This window comes from Mustela nivalis (genome assembly GCF_964662115.1).
Source record: "Mustela nivalis genome assembly, chromosome: 8".
Classification (NCBI taxonomy): Eukaryota; Metazoa; Chordata; class Mammalia; order Carnivora; family Mustelidae; genus Mustela; species Mustela nivalis.
The window spans coordinates 20653108-20678018 of NC_139027.1; the positions used below are offsets into that span (position 1 = coordinate 20653108).

Genomic DNA, 24911 nt, shown 5'->3' on the forward strand with positions numbered 1-24911 from the left:
AGTGATGGCCAGCTCCCACTTTCCCGTTCACTTGTCACTGAGACTCTGCCTTGACTTCCAAAAGGCAAGATGATGAAATAGTAAGCATAGAAAAATCCTGACACAAAGTGAGGTCATGAGTACAATAGAGTCTAACATCTGTGTTCCCTTTCCTTGTTAGGACAGAACAATGTTACTTCTTGAGAGTTAAGCAGCCCATATTGGCCAAGAGCCCTGCTCCCCTAGTGGCAGGTAATCATGACCGCTTTAACCAGAAGAAAAAGAAAAATCCCACCTAGCAACTGAGGTCTAGGACCGCTGGGCAGGACTGTCCAAGGTCCCAAGACCTCACTTCTTCCTCCCCGATCAGAAGCAAACTGAGTCAGTTCTTAAGAACAGTGAATCCTTGTAGCTGGCCTGTATTCCAGACCAACTGGTGTGAACCTGGGTTGACAACAGCACAGGACGGGTAAAATGATGACTCTGTCCTGATGACATTGAATCGCCAAGGCCGCCAGACTGCTACAATCCAGCAAGTTCCAAGAACATTGCCTACAGTGTGCACTGGCTTCTGGTGTGCATGCTGGGTTGACTTGGATGGGTTCATTCAGTTTCTGACCTAGAATCCTAGGATGCTACTGTTAAATCAACATAGGTTAGCCTGGGTCTCCACAGCCTCTTGTGGGGACACCAACACCTTAGTTGACTTTATTTGATAAACACAGTTGTTGGACCTGATACTGGAATTGTCCAGAATTCTGGGTCAGAGAAGTAGTTCCAGCCTTGCACCTGCTGCCCATTATAGCTAAACCAGACACCCAGACGTTTCACATTTTGCAGACCCGTCAAAGCACAGGAATCCGAGTAAAGCCAGTGTGGACTAGGAGAGTAGACCCACGCTGACAGGTGGGCTCTCACACCATGATGATGGTTGTTCTTGGAGGAACAAAAGCAACCTGACACCTTGGAGGGTCACATGTCGACACTATAACTACTTTTCACACAGCTGGAGTTCCACAGATAACATGCCAGGAAAAGGGGTATTGAATATGGTTATCTCTTACCAATTGTGTTATGACCAACTCTTGTATGGGCCTCCCAAGTTATAGCACATGACTCATTTGAAACGCTTCTTTCCAAAAGTCTTAAAGCATGTTTCTGGGTTTGAACCGAGTCTACAGCTCCAGCCTGATGGGTGGTCTACTTACTAGGAACAGATAACGTGGCTAGACTCCGCTGCAGCATTGTCTGTCCATTCTCAAATGCCATCACCCTTGCGGTGGAGGGTTTCCCATGGAGATGGCCATGCCTGCCCTGCCCTATTCCAGAAGGACCCAGTTGACAATTAACACAGAAATTGCAATGGTAGTCTGGCCTCTGAGCATTTTCATCTTCTCTCTCCTAAAGGATATTTTAAGTGAACGCTTAGACTGATCTGTCCTTTTCTACAAGCTCTTCTCCCTAAAGGGCTTGAGGGGACAAAGGCTCGCTTTTCCTTATGTGGTATTCCACTTTTCTAGGCAGTTTCAGTGCCCCAAACTTGAAGTATAAGAAGGAATCTGGGCACAGGGTTGGGGGAGCTTCCACCATTCAGGGTATGATTAAATACTGGTTGAATATTGAATAATCTTCCTATTAATAAAAACATTGAATTCAGAAGCATTGTTGATGTGCCTTGGTGTATATTTATATTTTTATTATGTTAGCACACCGGTTATAATTTTAATTAGCTTACTTAGAATTTTAGGTTCATATCAAAATTAAGCAACAAGTACAGACACCTTGCCCCCTACACTCACACAGCCTGCCACTGTCAACATCAGCAAACCTACGACAGAGTGCTAGCACCCCAAGTCTGTAGTGTACATGAAACATACTTTGTATGATTTTAGTCTTTTTAAGTTTATGAGATTTATTTTGTAGCCCAACATGTGGGCCATCCAGGAGAATGTTCCATGTGTGCAGGAAAAGAATGTGTATTCTGCTATTGTTGGGTGGAAGATTCCATGCATGTCTTTTAGGTCTAGTTGCTGTGTTGATCAAGGCCTCTGTTTCCTTACTGAGCTTATCACATATACATTGTTAATGTTAAAGAATTATAACAAATCAGGAAAAGCCTAAACACAACAATAAAAATAGGGATAGAAGACAATTCATTTAAGAATGCAAATCAACAATAGACTGAAAGTCCCATTTCATTGGCAAAATGCAAATTTCAAGTAAGTTACCACTTACTTTTGCCAGAGATTTTTTTTTTACATTAAGTTGTTACTGGTGTTGCTGGGTTTTTTGTTTTAAGATTTTATTTGTTAGACAGAGATCACAAGTAGGCAGAGAGGCAGGCAGAGTGGTGGTGGCAGGAAGCAGGCTCCCTGCTGAGCATAGAGCCTGATGCCGGGCTCAATCCCAGGATCCTGAGATCATGACCTGAGCTGAAGGCAGAGGCTTTAACCCGCTGAGCCACCCAGGTGCCCCTTGCCAGAGATTTTTAAGTAATAATACATTCAGTGAATGCTGTACTACAAATCACTGTATTGTTTCTGAGAAATAATTTGGTAATATTTATCAAAAAGTTTAAAAGTTTCATACTATTTTACCAAGTAATTCCACTTTACCAAGTAATTCCAAACTCCTGAAAATATATTCTAGAGACTAGAGAAATGTGGACAAGAATGTATGTACAAGAACATTTATTGAGGAGTAGTAGTAGTAGTAGCGTTTAAAATTTGGATGTAAATGTAAAATTTGGATATAAACTGGGGGCAATACCGAAATGAGAAATGACTATTTAAAGATGATTTCAAAGAATTTTTAATGACATAGGAAATTCTTATAATTGAGCTCAATTTGTTGAAATATTGGCTATAATAAAAAACACAGAAGAATGTCGGCAAGGACATGGAGACAATGGAACCCTCCTACATTGCTGGTGGGGATGGAAAATGATTCAGCCATTGTGCAAAACAGTCTGGCAGTTCCTCAGAGCTAAACGAGCTAAACATATAATTACTATAAAATCCAACAACTCCACTCCCGGGTGTACACCCATGATAAATACATATATCCACACAGAAACTCCTACACAAATGTTTATAGCACTTTTATTCATGAAAGCCAAAATGTGGAAATAGCCAAAATGCCCATGGATAAACAAAATGGTATATTGCCACAATGGAATATTATGCAGCCATTAAAAGAGAGGAAGTGCTGAACATGACACAATGTGGATGTTTCAAAAACACTATGGCAAGTGAAAGAAACCAGAAGCAAAGGGTCAGATATTTCATTATTTCTTTTATATGGGATCTCCAGAATAGGCAAACCAATAGAGCAAAAGCAGATTAGTGGTTGCCTGGGTATGGGGGAAGTAGTGGTGGGGAATGAATGCTTAAAGGGTACAGGGTGTTGTTCTAGAGTGGTTTAAAAAAGTGAGGGGAACTAGAAAGTGATCATTTGCACCATACTGTAAATGCACTAAGCGTCACTGAATTGTTCATACTTAAAAATGGCTAATTGTACGTTATGTGAATCTCTCCTTAAAAACAAAAAACTCAACATAATTGAATATTTTCTGTGTCCCAGCATCCCCTCCCCTCAAGAAAGACAGCCAGCACGCTAAACACCCAGCCAAGAAAACTGCCCAAGTTAACGCTCTCGAACACAATGGTAGCATTTGCAGCAACAGAATGAAGTTAAACGAAGAAATTGGTGGGAAGACGTCAGCCTCTTGCACTGTGGGGGATGCTCCAGGGTGAAAGCCGTGCTGTGCTCAGTGACATCAGAGACGTCGGATTTAAAGATCAGCCTGAGAGCACCCAGAAAGTGTCCGAGCTGCGAATGGGCTCGCACCATCCCCGACCTGGATTTGCCACTGTGACTCCAGGTGGCACAGGCCGCAGAGCGGGGGAATGGGCCAGGTGTCCCCGCACCCCCGCTCCTCCAGACCACGAAGCAAGGCTTCACGGGGGCCTCGGGTATTAGGTTTGTCTCAAAGCCCCAGGAACTTCTGGTGGGCAGAGGCGTGGGGGCTGGGATTCCAGGCCCCTGAAAGAGGCGCGAAGGTGTGACGGGGTAGGGGCAGGGGCGACGGGGTAGGGGCAGAGGCTGCGGGGTGGGCTCGGTCTCGCTCGGGGCCCGGCTCCGGGTGCGAACCGCCGGGTTTGTGCGCTGCCTGCCGGTGCGCCGCCTGCACGCCGCCGGCAGCTCAGTGGTTCGGCGGTCTCAGGCTCCAGCCAGAACGAGCAGATCCTCACAAAACGGTGGTTAACTGACCGAATGAATGGCCTTCACGTCGGGAGAGCAGTAGGATTTTACTGGGGCCCCCAAGACACCGAAGGGAAAATTAGGGCAAATAACGAAAGTAAAACCCGGCTTTGCAAACCGGGTCTGCGCCTGGCAGCTGCGGAGCACGCTGCGTCCCCGTCGCAGGGGAAAATGCTGCCCAGCGGCCGGAGGTTGCCGGCAGGATCTCAAAGTGTCCGCAATCCTATAAAAGCCACGGGGGTGGGGGTGGGGGTGGGGGAGGGCGGGTGAGGAGGTGCGGGGGTTTGTTGTTCGTTTTGTAAAAAGCAGGGAAATGGAAGGGAAGCGGATTGCCCATTTCCTTCGTCCAGAGTTGGGAAGCGGGTCCTTTGCTCGCACTTCTCTTACCAACTCCCTTTGTTCTGTGCGACGTGGAGGAGCTCGGCGGGACGAGAGTTGGGGCGGGGGCGGTGGGGGGCAGCTTTCCGCAGCGTCCCTCTGGTCTTGTCAGCGTCGTGCGGCTTTGGTAAGTATTAGGGAGGAACTGGCAGGTGTCGAAAGCAGCGGAGCCTTCGATAGCTCAGTTGGTAGAGCGGAGGACTGTAGTGGTGTGAGTTGCGGCAATCCTTAGGTCGCTGGTTCGATTCCGGCTCGAAGGACTTCGTACAACCTTTTTAGCTTCCGTTTAATTCAATTATCCCGTAGGGAGAAAGTTTCACTCAGAGGCCCGCTGTGCATTTGCAGGAGCAAGGCAGCTGTTTGCCAAACACAGGTGCGGTACGTAATAAGTATCCGACCCAGTTCTCGTGGGTTAGATGCGAAATTTGCATTACTCTTGCTTACGTGTGATTGTTATACGCCTGCTGGAAAAAATCTTGCCCATGACCCCACCGTACTCTGCTATATAAACGTCTTCAACTACGGGCGGTCCGCGGGTCAGCGACCGGCTGAGAACATCCTGTAAGGCAAAGGGAAGAGAGCCGGCAGCAGGCGGGGGATTAGCTCAAATGGTAGAGCGCTCGCTTAGCATGCGAGAGGTAGCGGGATCGATGCCCGCATCCTCCACTCAGGTTTTTGTCCCGCGCATCAGCATCAGAGGATCCCTTAATAGCAGGAGATCCGCTGACCCAGGAAGGTGTTTCCAAATGGAGAAGAGCCCGGTGAGCGCCGACTGGCTTCGCACGTTGTCCTTTTATTTTGCAGGTGAGTCTTTTCCAGTTTAGTTCCTGGTCACTTTGTGTCTTCCTCCTACTGGCAGGCAGGCCGTTAACCGTCTTCTGAGAAGATGCGGTGGAACCCTCGGGCGCGATTTGCCGGCCGAGCCCCCAAACGCCACTGGCTCAGGTACCCGCTAACGTGCGAGGGAACCCCTGTGCGCTGACCAATGGCAGCGAGCCTTACTGGGCGGTTAGCCAGCTGTACCCGCGGCCAATAGGCGAGAGACTTCTTGTTTCCTGGCAGAGCGGGGTCCCGGCACCGCGGCGCTCGGGTTTTGTTTGGGTCCCGGGTGGAGGGCCCGGGTGCCGGGGCCCGAGGTGGCGCCTCGCTAGCGGGAGAGGGAGCGGGATCGCCGGCCCCGAGAGAGGTGAGGGGCGCTGCGTGGAGCGCGAGCCCCGCCGGCCCCGGCCCCGCCCCCTTGTCAGCCCCTTTCAGCCCGGAGCCCCTCTGGAATGCCACCCCGCCCCCTCGGCCCGGCCCCCCCCGCCCCCTCCCCCGGCCCGGGCCTCCCCCGGCCCGGGCCTCCCCAGCCCCACCCCCACGCCCGTGGCCGCACCTCTGACCCCTAGTCCCTGCCTAGAGTGTGTGTCTGTTTCGCCCCTCCATGCCTCCGAACCCCACCCTGCCTTGGGCGAGGTCGGTCAATGTGAGACGAGGGTCTGTCGGAGTTGAGGGTCGAGAAGCCACTCCTTGCCCTCAAGTGGGTGTCTACCAGCCACTTTTTTAGGGGTGCTCAGAATACCCATCACTGACCCACAACTACTGCCAGCGTAGCTTTTTCAGGGACTCCAGTGCTTGGCAGGGCGGGAGGGGGCCGGAAACAGACCCATGCCCTAACTGGAATTGAGCTACAGGTGAGCAGGTGGCTTCTGCCCAGTTTCTTTTGTCTTCTTGGCAAAGGCCGCTGTTCTCTAGCTTGCTTTCATAATAGGAATAAGATAGTAACAACAAAAAAAAGGAAGAACCAGCCCTTCGAGGGCTCGGGGAGCAACAGACCCAGTGCCTGGTTGGTACTTGTGAGGACAGAGGAGTGGAGAGAAGCAGCTGCCCACTTAAACTTAGAAACTCGGAACTTGGTTCTCTCTGCTGCGCTGGAGAGTGGGGAGCCAGGCTAGGAACCAGAGATCTAGAAAGGCCCATCTGTCAAGATGGCCATGTGTTGTGGTGGGTGTATCTGGGCCGGGTGTGGGAAATCTGACCTCTCAAATGTTGTTCTCTAACCTTTGGGCTGCAAAAAAGTTTAGAATCTAGCATTTCTCAACATGGTTAAGCCACTGAGTATTTCATTTTGGAATAGCCAAACTGTTGTAAAATGGGGTCCCTTTAGGTCAGGTACAAACCCTTAGTGTGGGGACAGAATACTGCTTTATCTTACCTTTTGCCGAAGTCTCCTTCTACCTTTTCTGAGGTTGAAAGAGCCTATTGCTTCTTAGGGCACTCCCTTAGAATAGCTTTCACTTATCAGGAGGTACCCGAAAAAACTTGTTTTCCTTTTTCTTCCTCTCCTTCCTACACCTTCCCCCTCCAACTTCTCCCCAGCTCTCAGGGCCAGAGTGGGCAGGAGGATGCTTTCCCGGCCTCACCATGGAGCTGCGCTGTGGGGGCTTGCTGTTCAGTTCTCGCTTTGATTCAGGGAACCTAGCCCACGTGGAGAAGGTGGAATCTGTGTCTAGCGATGGGGAAGGAGGAGCAAGTGGGGCACCAGCTCCCATCAGCAGCATTGCCTCTTCCCCTGACTACGAGTTCAACGTGTGGACCCGACCAGACTGCGCTGAAACAGAATTCGAGAATGGGAACAGGTAAGAGGAGAGTAGAGGAGGGGAGAAGAAGGAGAGATGTCCGTGTCCCCAAGTCTGTGCTCGGTCAGCTCTCTCGCCCCGTCTCTGCCCTTCCTCTCTCTACCCTTCTCCCTCTCTCCTTGCCTCTTCCTCAGTAAACAGGCCTTTCCCAGTTTCAGTTGCTCCAGCTGTCCCACATGTCCTGTCTCCAACCCTCAGTATCCAGGGACCTGTTTCTCCTCCTCTGGAACCTGCAGGTCATGGTTCTACTTCAGTGTCCGGGGAGGAACTCCAGGGAAACTCATCAAGATCAACATTATGAACATGAACAAGCAAAGCAAGCTGTATTCCCAGGGCATGGCACCCTTTGTGCGCACACTGCCCTCCCGGCCACGCTGGGAACGAATTAGAGACCGGCCCACGTTTGAGGTAAGTTCTCCGTGAGGAAGACAGACAGACTGGGGTGCTAAAAGTAGAGGAGGGACAGGAAAGAGGGGTTAGCCTCGATACAGAGTCCCAGGCAGACGGCACACCAGGTTTTGGTATCTACTTCCCCTCCAGTGCTAGCTGGAGTCCAAGATAAGCCCCTGCCTCAGGAAGCCCAGAAGGAGCCGACTGTCCTATGGAGAGTCCCAGAGGGAGGGAAGCTGGTCAGTGTGCTGAGGGTGTAAGGTCAGGTTAAGGTCAGTTCCTGGTGATCCCAGTAGCATCTTAGTTCTCACACCAACAGCCCCTCCCTCTTCCTCCTCTGCTCCTCAGATGACAGAGACGCAGTTCGTGTTATCCTTTGTTCACCGTTTCGTGGAGGGCCGTGGGGCCACCACCTTCTTCGCCTTCTGCTACCCCTTCTCCTACAGTGACTGCCAGGATTTGCTAAACCAGCTAGACCAGCGCTTTCTGGAGAACCACCCTACCCACAGCAGGTGCCGACCCCGTCCTTACTCTTGCCACACAGTCCCGGACCAGACAGCATCTTTGCCATTTCTGGAACTTGCCCCAGGAGCCCTGAACCATAAACATCACCAGTTCTTTTTTCTGTACAGAATATGGGACCTTGGGTGCTTTTGACAAATAAGTGTGTGGCCACACCACCACCTACATTTTGCTTGTCCACCTGCCCAATTCAGCTGCCGTCAGTTATCCAGAACTTGGTACTGCTGTTGCCCAGCACACCCTTTTTTCTGTCCCAACAGAGGGCAACCGTGTACACAAAGTCATCTATTGTAGGGAGCCATAGACTGGGGGGGAAACAGGTTCATGCTGTCCCGTACTCTGCCTTCTGGCAGTGCAGACCACCCAGATCCTCAGCCTCATTTAACATCATGAGGGACTGTAAGGTCCCAAAGGTTAAGGTAAAAGACCAGATCCTACGAATTCTAGGCTGGCGATGAGCTCCCCTCTCGTTAGGATGGTAGCGGCTTCTCCTGCCTTAATGACTTTTGTCCCCACAGTCCCCTGGATACCATCTACTATCACCGGGAGATCCTTTGCTATTCTCTGGATGGACTTCGTGTGGATCTGCTAACCATCACTTCCTGCCACGGGCTTCGAGAAGATCGAGAGCCCCGTCTAGAGCAGCTATTTCCTGATACCGGCACCCCCCGACCATTCTGTTTCACAGGCAAGAGGGTGAGTGGGAATCGCCTAAAGATAGTGCCTTGGCCTTTCCTTAGTCCCAGACCCTGCCAACAGCTTAAGGCCACATTATCACTGGGCCTCCTAGCCACAGCCTTAGCCTGCACTGGGAGGCAAGCGTGGCCACTCCCACTCCACACGCAGACTCAGCCAGCTGGAAATCCAGTGGCTCTTCTGCCCCCACCCCCCATATCCTGCTAGCAGGGAGCTACAGAGTGACTGGCCTAATGACCGCTCTCCTCTCCATCTCAGATATTCTTCTTAAGCAGTAGGGTACACCCTGGGGAGACTCCATCTAGCTTTGTCTTCAATGGCTTTCTGGACTTCATCCTTCGACCTGATGACCCCCGGGCCCAAACCCTGCGTCGCCTCTTTGTCTTTAAGCTGATTCCCATGTTGAACCCCGATGGTGTGGTCCGGGGCCACTACCGGTAAGAAGCCTCCCCAGCCCATCAGGATTGTTTCTGGTCCCCCTTGTGTCCTTGATCTCAGTAAAACACTATCAGCCTCTCCTTGAACTTCTGTGTAACCGTTCTCTTGCACCCCAACAAGGGCAAGCCCATCTCCTTATCCAGAGGCCAGAGAAGGAAGGTAGCTTATCTCGTGGCACTCTCTGGAAGGAGTAGTTAGAATGGCTGCAGGTTGCGCTGGGTGCAGAGAGCTGTGCTTAGCTGGGTCTCCGTGGTAGGGGTGACGGCAGATCAGGGAGAGGGCTGGTCCTCAACGCTTGCCTTCCTCATGCAGCCTGAGCCTCTCATTTTATAAGTCCGTCTCCCATGGTCTTCCTTCCATCCACGCGCACATCTCCCCCACTGGCCCAGCCTTTCAAGCCCGCTTCAGTCCCTGTCCTCTTACAGCACAGACTCGCGTGGGGTGAATCTGAACCGTCAGTACCTGAAGCCCGACGCGGCCCTGCACCCAGCCATCTACGGGGCCAAAGCTGTGCTCCTCTACCACCACGTGCACTCCCGTCTGAACTCCCAGAGTCCCTCTGAGCACCAGCACAGTCCCCAGCTCCCCGTGGATGCGCCCCTTTCCGACCTCGAGAAAGCCAACAATCTCCAAAATGAAGCTCACCTCGGGCATGCATCTGATGGGGACAACCCTGAAGCCTGGCCGCAGACCAAGCCAGCAGAACAGAAGGCCAGTGGTGTGTGGATTATGCCCCAACAGTCCGCCGAGGCTGAGCAGCCGGCCCCCGACACCATCCCCCCAAAAGAGAGTGGTGTCGCTTACTATGTGGATCTGCATGGACATGCTTCCAAAAGGGGCTGCTTCATGTATGGCAACAGCTTTAGTGACGAGAGCACCCAGGTAGGGATCCCCGAGTGTCCTGAGAGTGTGGGGGTTGTGGCAGGTCAAGAGAGAAAGCTTAGGCTAGGGACAGAGGGGAGGTGGCCTTTTGGCGGGAAGGCCTGCTGCTGTAAGAGGTATTCTACCTCCCAACAAGCTTCTAGGGGCCGAGAAGCGATGCCAGTGGGGCTTTGTGTCTCAGTCATTACATCATGACTTTTGAACGAAGGTCAAGCTGTCGGCACTGTGGTCTTTATTCTAGACTTTGGGAAACCGGGGGGAAAGGAAAGGTTTGCATTATTGGAGAAAAGAAGCTAAGAGCTTAAAAAGAGGCGGATTTGTACCTTTCCAACACCTGGAAATAACGGCAGGCATCCGGTGAGAATTCCAGCACACTGCCTACTGCTGATGGTTGTAATGGTGTCTGCCATGGGATTAGTCACATGCCCCCTGCTTGCCATCTCTTCCTTGCCCGTTCCTCCCTTCCGCCTCTCCTGAGTTGCCTTTTTCCTCCCCGAAACAGGTGGAAAATATGCTGTATCCAAAGCTGATCTCCTTGAACTCAGCACACTTCGACTTCCAAGGCTGCAACTTCTCAGAGAAGAACATGTACGCCCGAGACCGCAGAGACGGCCAGTCGAAGGAGGGAAGCGGCCGGGTCGCAATCTACAAAGCCTCAGGGATAATCCACAGGTTGGCTGGAAGCTGGGGTGTAGCAGACAAAGTACCTTCCCTAGAGAAAACACCACCTGGTCTAGGCTGTCTGGGCAGCAGAGGACAGCCCAAACCTTCTCAAAAGACAGGCTCCTCGTGTGTATCACTGTCTTTCGTCTGGGACTCTGTCTTGTGGGGACTTCCGGGCTATGCCAGGCTGTGCCGAGGTCGGGCCTTAGCATTTCGATCATATCCACTTTTTTCCAAGTGATTGCTTCTTAGAGCACCGAGGCTGTCCCCGATGGTTCTGTCCCGACTCTGTTCAGGCAGGACCCTAACAAAGGTCTCTGTGTCCTAGCTACACACTTGAATGCAACTACAACACTGGGCGCTCGGTGAACAGCATCCCTGCCGCCTGCCATGACAACGGGCGCGCCAGCCCCCCGCCGCCTCCGGCCTTCCCCTCCAGATACACTGTGGAGCTGTTCGAGCAGGTATGGCTACATGGGGTATGTGCGGAAAGCGGGAACCTCCAAGTCAGGAAGGGCCTTCGCTCCTGTGGCCTGACTCAGGTCCCCTGAAGAAAGGCTTACCACGTCACTATCTCACCCCCAGGATTATTTCCCTCAGCTTGTCTAAAGGCCAGGCCTTGACGGTCATGGTATCAAGAGGCTGAGTAGGCACTATTTCTGCCCCCACACCAAGAGAATCCCCAGCACGGCTGATTCAGTCTTTGCCTCTGAGCCCGTCTTCCTCTTTATACTGTGTTTGTTCACTCCGGGGCTTACAGGCATCGCGTCTATGCAGGTCTTGATGACTTCTAGGTCCCAGGGCACATAGAAGTCCAAAGAGCTGCAGGTTATTGAGGAGATCGAGGCACCTTCTGCTAGGAGAATTCCTTCCTGTGCCAGCCAGAAAGCACACCAGCTCATGCCCGTGAAGGAGGAGGGCCCCCCAATGAGCAGTTGTTTAGGGAACACCTTTAAATCTGCTGAGATAAACAACCCTGACACAAAATTTGGGACACCCACTGAGAAAACCTGAGGCCTGGTCTCTCCTTCCCTTCCACTGTGCTGTGCAGCCCAACCCAGCAGCCTGGGCCGGAAGTCCCAGATGCTGAACGAGACTCCACTACCCTGCAGGTGGGACGAGCTATGGCCATTGCTGCTCTGGACATGGCAGAATGCAACCCGTGGCCTCGGATTGTGCTGTCAGAGCACAGCAGCCTCACGAACCTCCGTGCCTGGATGCTGAAACACGTGCGCAGCAGCCGAGGCCTGAGCAGCACTGTGAGTGTGGGTGTCAGCAAGAAGAGAGGCTCCCGAACTCCACCCAAAAGTAACAGGTAAGACCCACAGGGTGAAGGAGGAGAGGGTGTGCAAGTGGAACAGGGCTCTAGAGCTAGAAGTTCCAAGGGATTTGTGTTCCCTTCCCCATCCAAAAGGACCACATCATAAATAATTTCAGAGTAAATTAAAATTGGTAAGATTAATGCATTTTTTTGGAAAATGGGATTCTCTTCCCTTTTACCCGGGGCTATGTACTTCCTGGGCATCTGAAAACCAGGCCAGAGGCTTCCCTGCTCAGAGCCGTGCCCAAAATTAAATATAACTAGTGGAGGGGCACCTGGGTGGCTCAGTGGGTTGGGCCACTGCCTTCGGCTCGGGTCGTATCTCGAGGTCCTGGGATCGAGTCCCGCATCAGGCTCTCTGCTCAGCGGGGAGCCTGCTTCCTCTCCTCTCTCTCTCTGCCAACTTGTGATCTCTCTCTGTCAAATGGATAAATGGAATCTTTAAAAAATAAATTAAATTTATATATATATATATAAATTTAATTATTTATATATATATAAATTAATTATATATATATATAAATTAAATAAATAAATTAAATATATATAAATTAATTATATATATATATAAATTAAATTTATATATATATATATATATATATATATATATATATATGTATGTAAAACTAGTGGAGGTGGGAGCAAGGTCTCAGCTTCCAGTGATGGGGAACACCTCAGGGTCCAAGGGCCATCACTACTGGGATAAGAGGGGAATTCACCAAGAGTTCAAGCTGCCGAGAGATACCCTTGATAGCTCTTAGCATGCTCTTTGTGAGAGCAGCTCTGTGCAAACAAGGGCTTGTAGGCACTCCAAGATCAGCTGCCGTGCCCCGATCAGACACCTTATCCGCGGATGCAGATTCCTCCCTTCTCCCTTGTAACAAGTCCCTGTGCCCCTCCCCCCAGAGGTGCTTTCCTGAGCACAGACCCAGGGGGAAGCCTTGGGCCATAGGCTTCCCGGCCCAGGATTAACCAGCCTGTGCTTCTTTGCAGCGGCTTGCCTGTGTCCTGCTCTGAAAATCCCTTGAGCCGGGCACGCAGTTTTAGCACCGGCACGAGTGCTGGGGGCAGCAGCAGCAGCCAGCAAAACTCTCCACAGATGAAGAACTCCCCCAGCTTCCCTTTTCATGGCAGCCGGCCCACAGGGCTGCCAGGCCTGGGCTCCAGCACTCAAAAGGTCAGCCACCGGGTGCTGGGCCCTGTCAGAGGTAAGCCAGTCTGGGAGCCCCTGCAACAGGTGTTCAGTTGTTTGGGGCACTGCTGGGGGAAGTAAGAGCTTGAAGAGACACACTTGGCTGGGACCAAGGGGTCAATCAATAAAATTAGTTTATAGCAGCATCTGCAGCCTTTCCTGCGACCTTGGTGTTCCCTGCGCCACAAGCCCCAGAGCAGTAGAGTGTCTGGCCCAGGCGGGAGGCCTGGGCACCTGGGCTGCGTTCCATGCTGGGGAGCAGGGGGCTTTCCAGGCTAAAACACTAGCCGAAGCAGGGCCATGCTGAAGTGTGGAGGCTCCACGGCAGGGCCGGCGTCAGTCTGTCCTGCTGGGAGCAGCGTGTGTCCTCATGCCGCAAGCCACAGTGCTGTAGGGCCAGAGATCCCTAGCCAAGGTCTCTGTAGGATGAACCTGTTCCTGGCTTCAGAGCCTGCCCCGAAAGTGGTATCAGAAGGATTCTAACCCTTCCAATGAGAAATGGAAGAACTACAGACAGCTTCCGTTTGAGACTTACTGAACAACAGTCTGGCCCCTTCCAGCGGTGGCCACAGCTGCTCAATAGTGCATCGGTAGCCCTAGGCTGGGCTGGAGGAGACCCTGCCTGATGAGAGTATGGGTTCAGATGTATACCAGGAACTGTGGGCCTTCAGGAAAAAAGAGGAAGGTCAGTGGAGCCATTCCTTGGGAGTGACTCAAACAGTGGGGAGAGACTTGTGCTGCCACTTCTAGAAATACACTAACCACCAAATCAGTACTGTCCGTGGCCTCTGGGCTGGAGAAATCCTGCCAGAGCGTGGAGGCTTGTCAGCTGGAGCTAAGAGTTCTCTGGTCTTCAAGCTGCTCTCGCCCTCGTTAGCGCTTCCCAGGTGCAGACCAGAAGCGCGCACTGGGCCAGTGGCTGTGGCAGTCTGACTGCACTAGGTGGGCAGCCCGGGGAGGGAGCAGCTTTGACCAGTGAGACATGATCCCTGACTAGCGACGCCAATACCCCTGCTTATGTTCCAAGCCCCATTCTCTGAGATCCTCCCATCACTGGGACGGCATGCTTTTGTACACTGTGTTTGAAGGACAGATTAAAGTAATACTAATCGTGTATTTAAATAGCATTAAACAGTGAACAAAATAGTATCACATATATATTTCATCTGATTCTCACAAGGCCCTGTGGGGTTGATGGTATCTCTGTTTCTCTGGTGAGAAAACCGAGGCCGTGGAAGGGGGACTTGTCCAGGAAGCCACAGCTGTTAGTGGCAGCATTAGTCAAGCTTCTTACTATTCAAACTTCCTGTAATTTCTTTTCTTTTCTTTTTCCTTTTTTGTCAGCCTCTCATACCTTTTCACACATAGCTCCTAGGAAGGAATGTCAGCATCCTAGATTCCCCTTTCCTGACTACAAAAGAGAAAGAGGAAAGATTCCTCTCTACGTCCAGGTCTTCCCTGGAAGATTCTAGGCAGTTTCTAATCAGTATTTTATTATTATTATTATTTTATTATTATCACCCCAGCCCACCCCAGTGCAGAGTGCTGTGTGAAGCTCCTTCAGTGAGGAACATGTATTCTGTGTCTCCATTACTTCCCACAGATAACAGAGAAAAGGTACATACATATTTAGTACTAAGGATTTCCTTACAGGAAACAGACCTAAAAACAGATAGTCAACAGCACATAAAAGCACACACTCGTTATAAAAACACAGGGGGCTTGGGGAGCCACTGTTGTAGATAAACTCAAGAGTAATTAGCCAAAGAATGTTCTGTTGAGAAATGGTTCTGAAGAATGCATGGTAGCATGCGGCCCGACACGGAGATGCCTGACATGAGAATGGGAGCCGGGACTGGCGCTGCTCTGTAGGGAGGACAGGAAGCAGACGTTCCCAGCTGGCTCGAAGGGCCAGGCACAGAAGTTAGGAGAAGAGAGGTAGGAGGAATAAGTTCAAATGTCTCGAAAACAAAGATGAGGAGTTAACTGAGACGTGTGGCAACAATTGTGTGCTCCAGAGAATGATAAGAACGAAAGATTAAGGGGAGAGCAGCCTGTGTGTACTGGGCAGGCGGGGGAGGGGAATCCTCGCTCTAGTTTATATGGGAGATGACTAATGGCTGTACCAGCGTCCGGGAAGGAGAGATGAATATATTTATCAGAAATAGAGGTGGCAGGGTTCAGTGATCGTGGAAGGCCAGACTAAGAACTTCAAGGCTATCAGCTAAAGGAAAGAGTCACGGTGATGTTAAGACATTGTCTGGAAGAAAAAATGTTGAGTTTATTCTAGAGATGCTTGGATGTCATGGTCTATCTATATGGAGATGTCCTGAGGGCAGAAAAAAGAGCCAGCCTGTAGAAAAGGGGACATCAAGGTTGGATCTAGGTGTCACCCACACATACAGGTAAAACAAGTGAGAAGCAAAGTTCTCCCCAGGGGAACGAAGTAAGAAGCAGAACAAAAAGAGCTGTCTCTAGTAAGAGACACCTGGGGACTTGCATCCGTATCTGTAAGACCTGAGAAACTAGGTCTCTAAAGTCATAGAAGGTTGAGAAAAGGATTACTGAGACCAAGCAGGAATGCTTTAAGGAGTTGAAAGGTCAGAGCGCTGGAATCTCAACTCCAAGTGCTACAGTTTTTGCTGCTTCATCTCCTAAAATCCCTGAGAGGACTGCAGGGTAGGAGAGTGGGCCTGGCTTGAGACAGGGACCTGCAGTGCAGACTGTGGTGCCTACATTGGGCTTCCTCAACCGACCCTCAGAAGAACAGCTTTGTCCAGGTGACCTGCCCTGTAGCTTTGCACTGTGTCCTGGCTCCACACGTCTGGCTCTTTGGCCCCTGGCACGTCCAGGCATCCTCTGTCCTCCAAGGTAGGAAGAACACACCTCCCGTATCTCCGAGACCTCACTACAAAGCAGTTGAGCCTTCCAAACGCAAAACTGAGATTGTGATTTGACAAATGGGTTTTTTCTGGCTTGTAAATTTATGAGAAATTTTCCACTAATGTATAAAGAACATATCACACTTAACTGTAGAACTAATTAATGACTATCCTTTATTGGCCAAAAGAGAGCATGAGATTGTGCTATCCAGAAAACTTCAGAAAAGATCTAAGCAGCCAGCCAGAAACATAAAGCAGAGGTTCAGGGAGCTAGTCTGGCAGGTTCTATCCTCAAGGCTGGAGGGTGACATTTTAGAAGGCCAACCTCTAAGGCAGACTGGGGGAAAATGGGAATGTTCCTGGGACAAAAGGCCGAGAGAGCCTCTGAGGAAGCCCTGACCCCTGCACCCTCCGACTGCAGGGCCGGGAGCTGCTTTACTGCAGTTCCCACAGCTGCAAAGCAGGTCCTGAGCCGCACCTTCCCGTCTCTGTGGTCAGGCTCTATACCAGCGGCCGCAGAAGTGCTCACGGCACCAGCAGCAGCTCTTGCAGCCGAGGAGGGCAAGGTCACAGGAGTAGCTAGTCTATGACTGAGGCAGGGAAGCCCAAAGCCTGCAAGATACTGATACAAAAAAGTTGGTGCCCACGGAGCTCGAAGGCAGGCCTGTGTGGGGACAGTGGATAAATCACTGGCTTCTTCTGTCCTGGGGGGCATAGGACTAAGGGGTGGCCAATGGGCACCCAGGGCTCAGAGTCAGGCCGAGGCCTTCTCGTATCATGCACCCTAGGTGCTTCCCCCAAGTACTGGCCGTGGATTCAGGCAAGTATCTCTCAATAACAACCTGGTCCATCTGGCAGGCCCCTAGAGTAAAAGACGAGCGGCAAGGTCAAAAGTGGAAGCTGTCAGCTGGCATCCTTCCACTGTCCTGTCCTCCCTCCTAGCTCTGGCCCTTCCACCTGTGACTCCTAGACCTCTCTCCTGGCCTCTGTCTGCCATGGCGTGGTTCAGCTGACGGGCCGCTCTTGGCCGAGCAGCTCAAGCCCCATGGTAAGTGAGATGGACGGAGGAAGAACACTTCTAGCACCATCCCGCTTGTACTGTTTCTGCTGCATCTGGATTACAGCTTACTTGAAGGCAGGACATGTCTCCTAAAACATCTATTTATTCCCTTAGCACCTAGCACTTACTAAATGAGCAGCAAATACTTGTTGAATGAATAAAAGGCAAGAAGTGGGGAGCCGAATAAATGTTGGTCTCACCTTCCCACCCTTCAGAGGGTATCAGTGAGGTCTGTAATGATACCAGTGACTCACTAAGGGTGCTACACAGAGGGTCAGTTCCAAAGAGGTCTCGATGGGGATGATGCTAGACCCAGGCCCAAGTCAGAGAACTGCTCCTCGAAGTTGTGAGACCTTTAGACTATCCATTCTAACTCCTGCCCTGGAAAGGGCAGTCCCCCTCTATCTCAGACCCTCACCCCAAGATTAACCAAACCCTCCCAGAATGAAATCTCTGGCGGATTACCATAAAAATTCAGTCTCACAACCTCTGGAAGCAAAGCTGATTCACATAGCCCTCTGCACTCAGCCTTAAGCCACTGACTACAGCTCAGAACCAAGAAATAACGGAGCTGGGGCTCCTCCCTTAAATCCTCTCAGTGGGGACCGAGTAAGCCTGGATTATACCAGGAGCCAGAAGTCAAAACACAAGAAACTGGGCTGTATGCTCACACTGCCAGTTTACAGGCAGGCCTGGCCAGGTTTTCAGACCATCTAAGTGAGTTAAAATGTGATCTTTAAATGCCTTATCCTTTCCATATTGGGCCTCTCTCCTAAACCGTAGTGGTCTCCTTTCCTTAAACTCTCATTAGGGGCAGGATTCTCGAGTCGTATCTGTTGTATCTTTCCCAGAATACCTACATTCACACAGTTTTTACATCATATGCCTATTTTGCTTCATACGTTCCTGAATATTTCTGTTTTTGCTGCAACCTACAAATGTCCCAAAGGCTTTCATTCGCTTTCCTACCTTTCCTGGGATAGGTAAGGTATGACAGGTGAGGGGATAGGTGAGGCTTCATCCTTTAACATGGTTTCAGCATCCCCCTATGTATAGGTAAGGTATTCCTCGGAGCCTCTAGAAACTCACTGTTTCCATCCTTGATCAAATTCAGGTTCATTTCTGCCTATTACATACTGTCATCTGGACATCATCCTGATATCACCGTTTTACTGAGGATTTTCCTAGGCCTGGGTTCTAAGTCATTGGTGGTGGGTAACACCTCAGGTTATTTGACTGTGGTCAAGTCTCTGACTTCTGTTATCTTTCACTGCTGTGTCACCTCTTACTAGCACCCCAGTCTGTTTGTTGTTATTGTTTACTGATGTAGAATTGACAGGTCTGGTTCTTTTTGACTCTTGGCTGCAGCTGGTAACTAGCCTCTCAACAGACTTCTCAAAGCTAATAGCTTCTGTCCTGAAATCTCTCCCTTTTTCCTATTGCTTATTCATCTAAGTATCAATTTTTAAAAATCTGGGTTGGGACTTCCAAAATTAGCCTTGCCCCTGCTAGCTACTGCTCAGGATAGCTGGACAAGTTATTGTCACCTACTTCCTGAATTAGAGGTGTCTTCCATCTAATACATGTTGCTCTGTTAGGGCCCAACTGGCATCCTGGGACCTCCACTGACTTCAGCTCCATGAAGGTTAATAGTCCATTTGGTCTGAGAGCATGTTGGCACCTACTGTCCCTTCGTGATGAGGAAGGACCTGCCAAACCCAAAAGCTTCCCCACCCACCCCAGCCACCATCTGCTCTCAGAGCTCGTAGCAGTGAGGCTTTCGCCATAAGGATTGGGCCAGAGAGCTGCCACACAGGGTTGTAAACCTGTGTCCTTAAGCTCAGAGATTACTGAATCGGCCTGTAGTCTGTAGGATGTCTGCTACCCAGGAAAATGAAACCTTTACTAAAGTCTCTGGTTTTCTAGGCAGAATTATGTAGGCACTGGGATATATAGACTGGAAAAGACAAAATCTCTATACTCAAGAGAGGCAGGTTTCAGCAGAATACTAGTTAAGATTTACTGATTACTATGTGCCAAACATGATTCTTAAGTACTTTAGGTGACTAACTTACTTCATTAAGGGGACAAAAACCATAAACAATTACAAGTCAAGTGAACAAAGGACAATGAAGGGAGGGGAACAGTTAATTCGAGCTGTGATGGTCAGGGAGGATACACCGAGGTGACATTTGAGATGGGACATGTAAAGTTTAACCAGAAGAAATAGTCCTTGTAGAGGAACCAGAGGGCTCGCTGCCCCAGGGGCAACAGCAGAGGGTATGAAGGATCAAGTCAGCATCCTACCAAGGATGGGTAGACTGGAGTCACAGCCGGTGGAGCTCTGAAGGCCATGTTAAAAGGTTGAGACTTCATCCTTTAAAAGACCTTTAGTATCTCCCCCTGGCCTGAACCAAAAGATTTTTCATCAGGTCTAGGTTTTGGAATAATTTCTGACACGAGCATGAAAGATGGATTGTAAAAGGTTACAGATTCAAGCTAGGACAACAGCAGGGCATTTTTTCCAAAAGCCTAATCAGAGAGAGACTTGTATCTGGACACAGGCCACGGCAAGGTTCTCCTTTAAAGGAGGAATCCAAGCAAAGGCAGAAGCAGTGTTTTCCACATTTTGTTAAACACAAATCAAAGTGTAAGCAAGGAGTCAAAAGATGAAACAGGGTTTCGAGCCCATTTTTCATCAAGATAAGAAAAAAAAAGGAAGGATGGGAGAAAGTGAGTTTTGCTGGAGTCAGGAGAGACTAGCAGGGAGAGATGCTAATGGACACTGACCTGTAGCTCTGCAGAAATGGCCGGAGAGCAGCCTGAGAGTTTAGAGTATGCAAAGCAGGAAAGGACCAAGGGTAGAATTGGGAGGGGGTTGTGGGCACTGGTATTTGGGGTCAGGAAGAGCAAACAAAGAGGGGCAGTTAAGAGGTGGGAGAACCTAGAGGAGCCGTGTTTCAGAAGCCCAGCTCAGTAACTTCTCTGCTGGGAAAGAACTGAACTGTTCAGAAATGGACAGGTGGATGAGGGCTGGCTGTGGCCTGGGTAACCGGAATAAATGTCACAAGACTTCCTACCCATCTGAGATTTACCTCTGAAGGGGGCTGCTGGTGTGAGGATAAGCTTGACAGCCGGCATCTTCTGAGCAGGGGGCACAGCAGGGCGGTGGGGTGCCAGGGCCTCACTTATTTGCCCTTTTTTCTCCTGTGTCCCTTCCACTCAGAGCCCCGAAGCCAGGACAGGAGACGGCGGCAGCAGCCACTGACCCATCGCCCTACTTCAAGCAGCCTGGCCCCATCCCTAAATCCTGCCCCCGGTTCTAGCCTGGCCTCTTCACCCAGCATGGGCTCCTGTCTGCTGCCCAGTTCACTCAGCATATCAGGTCTGTACCCACTACCACCGAAATCCGGGTGGACTAGCCTTGGATCTTGCCACAGAGGGTATAAACCAGGCTCCCTACTAGGCGTAAACCAGCCCCTTCGGCTCCCTTGCCCCCTGACCTAGACTTCTTTCTTGACTTGATGTAATGCAGCCCTCTGCACACCAGGAACATCGGTTACCCTCCTGGATTATCCTAGACCCCTAAGCACCTATGCCCTTGTACAGGAAGCTGGAAACTATCTTTGTAGAATAAAATAAGTTACCATTCCTTGAGCGTCTACAATGTGGCAGGCACTGCTCTAATTCTCATTTTCATAGCTGAACATCCCTAGTGCCTGCTACTTTGAGCTGCCTCACTCCAGGAGCTGGGCAACATTAGACAAAACTGAATGAAATAAGCATGGGCCTTTCACTTGTCAGCATGGCAAATGCTGTGTAACCACATCATCCACATAAAACCCAGGCCACCTGCTCTCCTGTAAGTTACACCCCAGCTGTGTAGAGGACCGGATGGGAATGAGTCCTAAGACTCCAGCCCAACATCTTGTAACTCCCTCAGTGCCCGTAACTCCCAACCTGTCAGTTCTCTTCAATGGTAGCCCTCAATCCACCTTCTTGGCTACTGACTTGATCCTTAAACACTTACCCATCTGGATGGGATAGGCTCTAAGCTCTAGACTTTCAGAATGGTTCAGCTTGATGGGCTCCAATTCAAGATCCAAGTTGCTACTGCAGCCCTTGGACCAGACTAGAACATGCCATGCTTCTTAAGCAGGGGCCATTTTGCCTACTAGGGAACATGTGGCAATGTCTAAAGACATTTTTAGTGGTTACAGTGGAGATGGGGCAGGGGAAGAAGGGCTATCTAGTGGGTAGAGGCCAGGAATGCTGCTTGACATTCTACAATGCACAAGACAGCCCCCCACAACAAAGAATTATCCAGCCCAAAATGTCAGTATTGCCAATACTGAGAAAAGCCTAAAGAAATTTGCCTCTTCTCCATGGTCCCCTACCCTGATATGTTTCCTTTGTTCCCTAGGGAGCAGCTGCTCACTCCTGTCCTCAGGGGACAAGCCAGAGGCTGTCATGGTGATTGGGAAAGGGCTGCTAGGACCTCGGATTCCCTGTATCAGGACACGATTGCAGGTAACATTTCTGGGTCTTCCCCAGCCCAATTCTGGCAGAGCCCAGCAAGGCACTATACATCTGGGCAGTGGGAGGGAAAATGCTCAGCACTGCTCTAAGCCTCTCCCCTCGACTGTATCAGAAAGCTGCTCTCGTGCCTGAGTGCCTCTGTCTGTCCATTGCCCCCAGTCCCTTCAGCCAGGTTTCTTGCTTGCTTCCAACCCATGTCCCTGCCAGATATAGCTCAACCTCAGCCTGCTAGCTTTGGCTTTGCCTGCCCCTGCCCTTAGCTTCTCCTCTCTTTCTGCCCAGACCTGCCCGAGGAGAGTTCCCGCCAGGAGGGGTCCCGGATTCCCCAGGTAACACATCTGGTTGCTGCTCCTAAGAACAGCTGTGCCACCAACTCCAATTCAGTCCAGATCCCCACGCTAAGTTGGCTAAAGCTGGGTACAGGCAGAGACTGGATGGGTGAAACCTAAGCTGCTCTGGCAGGGGCTGAGGCACAGAAGGCTCCAAGGGAGATGTACCGATTCTCCAGCTGCTTTCCATACACTGTTTCTCTATTTTGCCAGATGTTAGCCATGATACAACCATGAAAGTTAAATGCTGGATCCCTCTGCCTCTCCTAGTTAAGTAAGACTAGGAATCATAGACTGAACCCAAGAATTCTCTAGCTGTGACCCTGCCTTACCTTCTCAGCCAGGGACAGTACCCAGAAATTCAAGGTCCCAATACCTATGTTGACTCCTATACTACATTCTTACACATGGAAACTCTAAAAGCAAACCCAGAAGCAAAACAGTTCATGGAAGAATCCAGCCTCTTAGCCCACCCCCTATCCATACAGGCTAGGCCCAGGTTGGGCCGGGGCTCACCGCCGACTCGCAGAGGGATGAGCGGCTCTTCCGGCCCCACATCCCCTATACCCCGCACCAGAGAGAGCAGTGAGCCGGAGCCGGGACCCCACTCTGCAGCAGGGTGAGCACCCGGGTCCAATCCCTCACCCCACCTCACTTCTATTCCTTCATTCCCATCTCTGCCATTCAGGATCATTTTCTTCTCTCTCTACTCCCTCTGGCCCCCAAAAGACTAAAGGTACTTTCATTAAGAATCTTGATTTTTTTCCATCATGGCCTCAGTCTTTCCTCCAAACAGACAAGAAAACCACTTCTTGTTAGCGCCTAAGGCCTCAGAGCTGGTCCATTCCAGCATTGGCCCACTATACAATGCTCAACCCCTCTATCCTTACCCATCTCACCTTTCCCATCTCCCAGCCCCTAGCGAACAGAGCAGAAGAGGGGCAGAGTTTTCACAACCCTGATTCCTCTCTCTTCTCTGTTGCAGGCTGCTTCAGGCCGGGCCCCCACGGCCCCGCTCTGCCCCTGCCTTTTCTCCTATTTCCTGTAGTCTATCTGACTCCCAGTCCCGGATTTGTTACAACGGGGGGCCCTTGGGCCAACCTGAGGTTTGTTTTGTCCCTAAATCTCCCCCACTCACTGTTTCTCCCCGGGTCTGATGCCTCAATCTTCATGCCCAGTATAAGCCCCAAGATGGGAACACAGTGAGAAATGTGCTAGTCCCCTCCCTCAGCTGTTGATTCCATGTGACAACCTACTCCTTGGAATGCCAGCCACCCTCTTCTGAGGCATCGCAGAGCATTACCTTGAGATAGAACAAAGCAGGAACCTGTTACCCCATCCCTCCCTCCATAGCACAAGATTTTGGGACCACAAAAAAATATATCTATATTTTTATATTGGGGGGAGGGAGTAGAAAAGAAACCCCTACACTGGGCCCTACACAGTGGCAGCTTCTTGTTCCATAGGGTTAAGGAAGACTTTGAGGAAATAAAAGTTGTTTGAAAAAATCCAGGTGTAGTTGCTTTGTATGTTGTGATGGGTAGAAGGGTGAAGTGAAGTGTGAAGGCCCCTCATACCCTCCATCTTGCCTCAGACTATGTCCTGGAACCCTAGAAAAGAGGGGGAAAGACCTGAGGTAAGGAAAATGCTGCAGCTTTCCGCTGGGGAAATCCTTCAGGCATCAGCTCTCATCCAGCCTGTCCCCCCTTTACATTTTTGACCCACACTTAAGGTTCCCCCCACCCCCACCTTTCCCTAGGGCTTGGGTCTATAGTAACCAACTGCTCACTCAGGGCCCCTTACCCCAGAACACGGAAATAGAATTCTGCATCTTTACAACCACACACACGCACCCACATACACACACGCGCACACACACGCACCAATTCTGTCTTAATAAAAGCCTAAACAACCTTAGAGAAGTGAGGACTACTTAAGAGAAGAGTCCAAATGCTCATCCTCGGATGGCATCCTCAGTACCTTTATTCCTACCGGTGTCCGTGCCTCCTTGTAGCCAAACCCCCAACTTGGGCATAGGGGTACCATGAAGACGGGGGCTGAGAATTAGAAAACTCACCCCCATTCTAGCAGGGAGCAGTTTAAGGGGGAGAGGGCAGGGCACTGCAAGGCTCTCCCTACTGTGTGCGAATAAAGGGGCTCAATTCTGGACTGTATTATGCTTGGCCCGACACTTTCTGATTTGAAGTTTCGAACCCTGCAGGCCCTGGCGCGGCCTCGCCACTCCACTCTCCGGGGGCTGGGCGCTAAGCCCCAGACCGTTACCTGGGGCGGAGAAAGCGCCACTTTCATTCCTGCTTCTTGGGATTGTTGACGGCCACGTAGTGATAGAGAACGACAAGCAGGAAGAGCGACACGCCCAGCATGTTGGCGAAGATGGCGAGCTGCACGTCTGTGATCATCCTGCGGAGAAGAGGAGGGACTGAGCCTGAGGCCCTCGCACTCCTCGCCCAGGCCAGGACCCGTCCTCGCCCCCAGGGCCAGCCACCGCCGAAGCGCCGGGGAGCGCGCCTGCGTGCCTCTCACCTAATCAGCTGCGTTCCCCGCGATGCGGTCTGCGTACCAGCTGGAGGTAAGAGTCCCGGCCCGGAAGTAGGTAGCGCAAGCGCAAGCCCAAACCGGGCACTTCCGGCCTGGCAGCTGGGCCGGAACCGGCTCTCTAGCCTCGCCGTCTCGCTTGCTCCCCGCCTCGCATCGCAAGGGGCGGAGCGTTGGGCGGGGCTAGGGAGGGGCGGCCCCCG

At 50.9% G+C, this 24911-nt stretch overlaps 2 protein-coding genes and 1 pseudogene across 7 annotated transcripts in view; 2 read left to right on the forward strand and 1 right to left on the reverse strand.

Moving 5' to 3' along the window:
• LOC309870608 (glucokinase regulatory protein-like) overlaps nt 1-24911 on the forward strand; it is an 878156-nt pseudogene that overhangs the window by 473983 nt on the left and 379262 nt on the right. The gene's annotated exons all lie outside the window — the stretch shown is intronic.
• On the forward strand, nt 5647-23717 carry AGBL5 (AGBL carboxypeptidase 5). Of its 5 annotated transcripts, none has more exons than XM_082745063.1 (16): nt 5648-6293; nt 6979-7238; nt 7475-7646; nt 7977-8140; nt 8669-8846; nt 9105-9283; nt 9710-10166; nt 10669-10838; nt 11158-11293; nt 11942-12144; nt 13144-13358; nt 20511-20669; nt 21708-21814; nt 22106-22152; nt 22641-22771; nt 23138-23717. In XM_082745063.1, the coding sequence occupies exons 2-15, from the start codon at nt 7024-7026 to the stop codon at nt 22687-22689; spliced, it is 2451 nt and encodes an 816-aa protein (XP_082601189.1). In that variant the 5' UTR covers nt 5648-6293; nt 6979-7023; the 3' UTR covers nt 22690-22771; nt 23138-23717. The 5 variants fall into 5 exon arrangements, with proteins under 5 accessions (XP_082601187.1, XP_082601186.1, XP_082601190.1 ...); XM_082745062.1 differs by having other exon boundaries at nt 5648-5806; XM_082745061.1 differs by lacking the exon at nt 22106-22152 and having other exon boundaries at nt 5647-6293.
• On the reverse strand, nt 23532-24872 carry OST4 (oligosaccharyltransferase complex subunit 4, non-catalytic). Its single transcript, XM_082745254.1, has 3 exons — nt 24697-24872; nt 24436-24573; nt 23532-23762 (listed from the first exon to the last, which is right to left on the reverse strand). The coding sequence occupies exon 2, from the start codon at nt 24570-24572 to the stop codon at nt 24459-24461; it is 114 nt and encodes a 37-aa protein (XP_082601380.1). The 5' UTR covers nt 24573; nt 24697-24872; the 3' UTR covers nt 23532-23762; nt 24436-24458.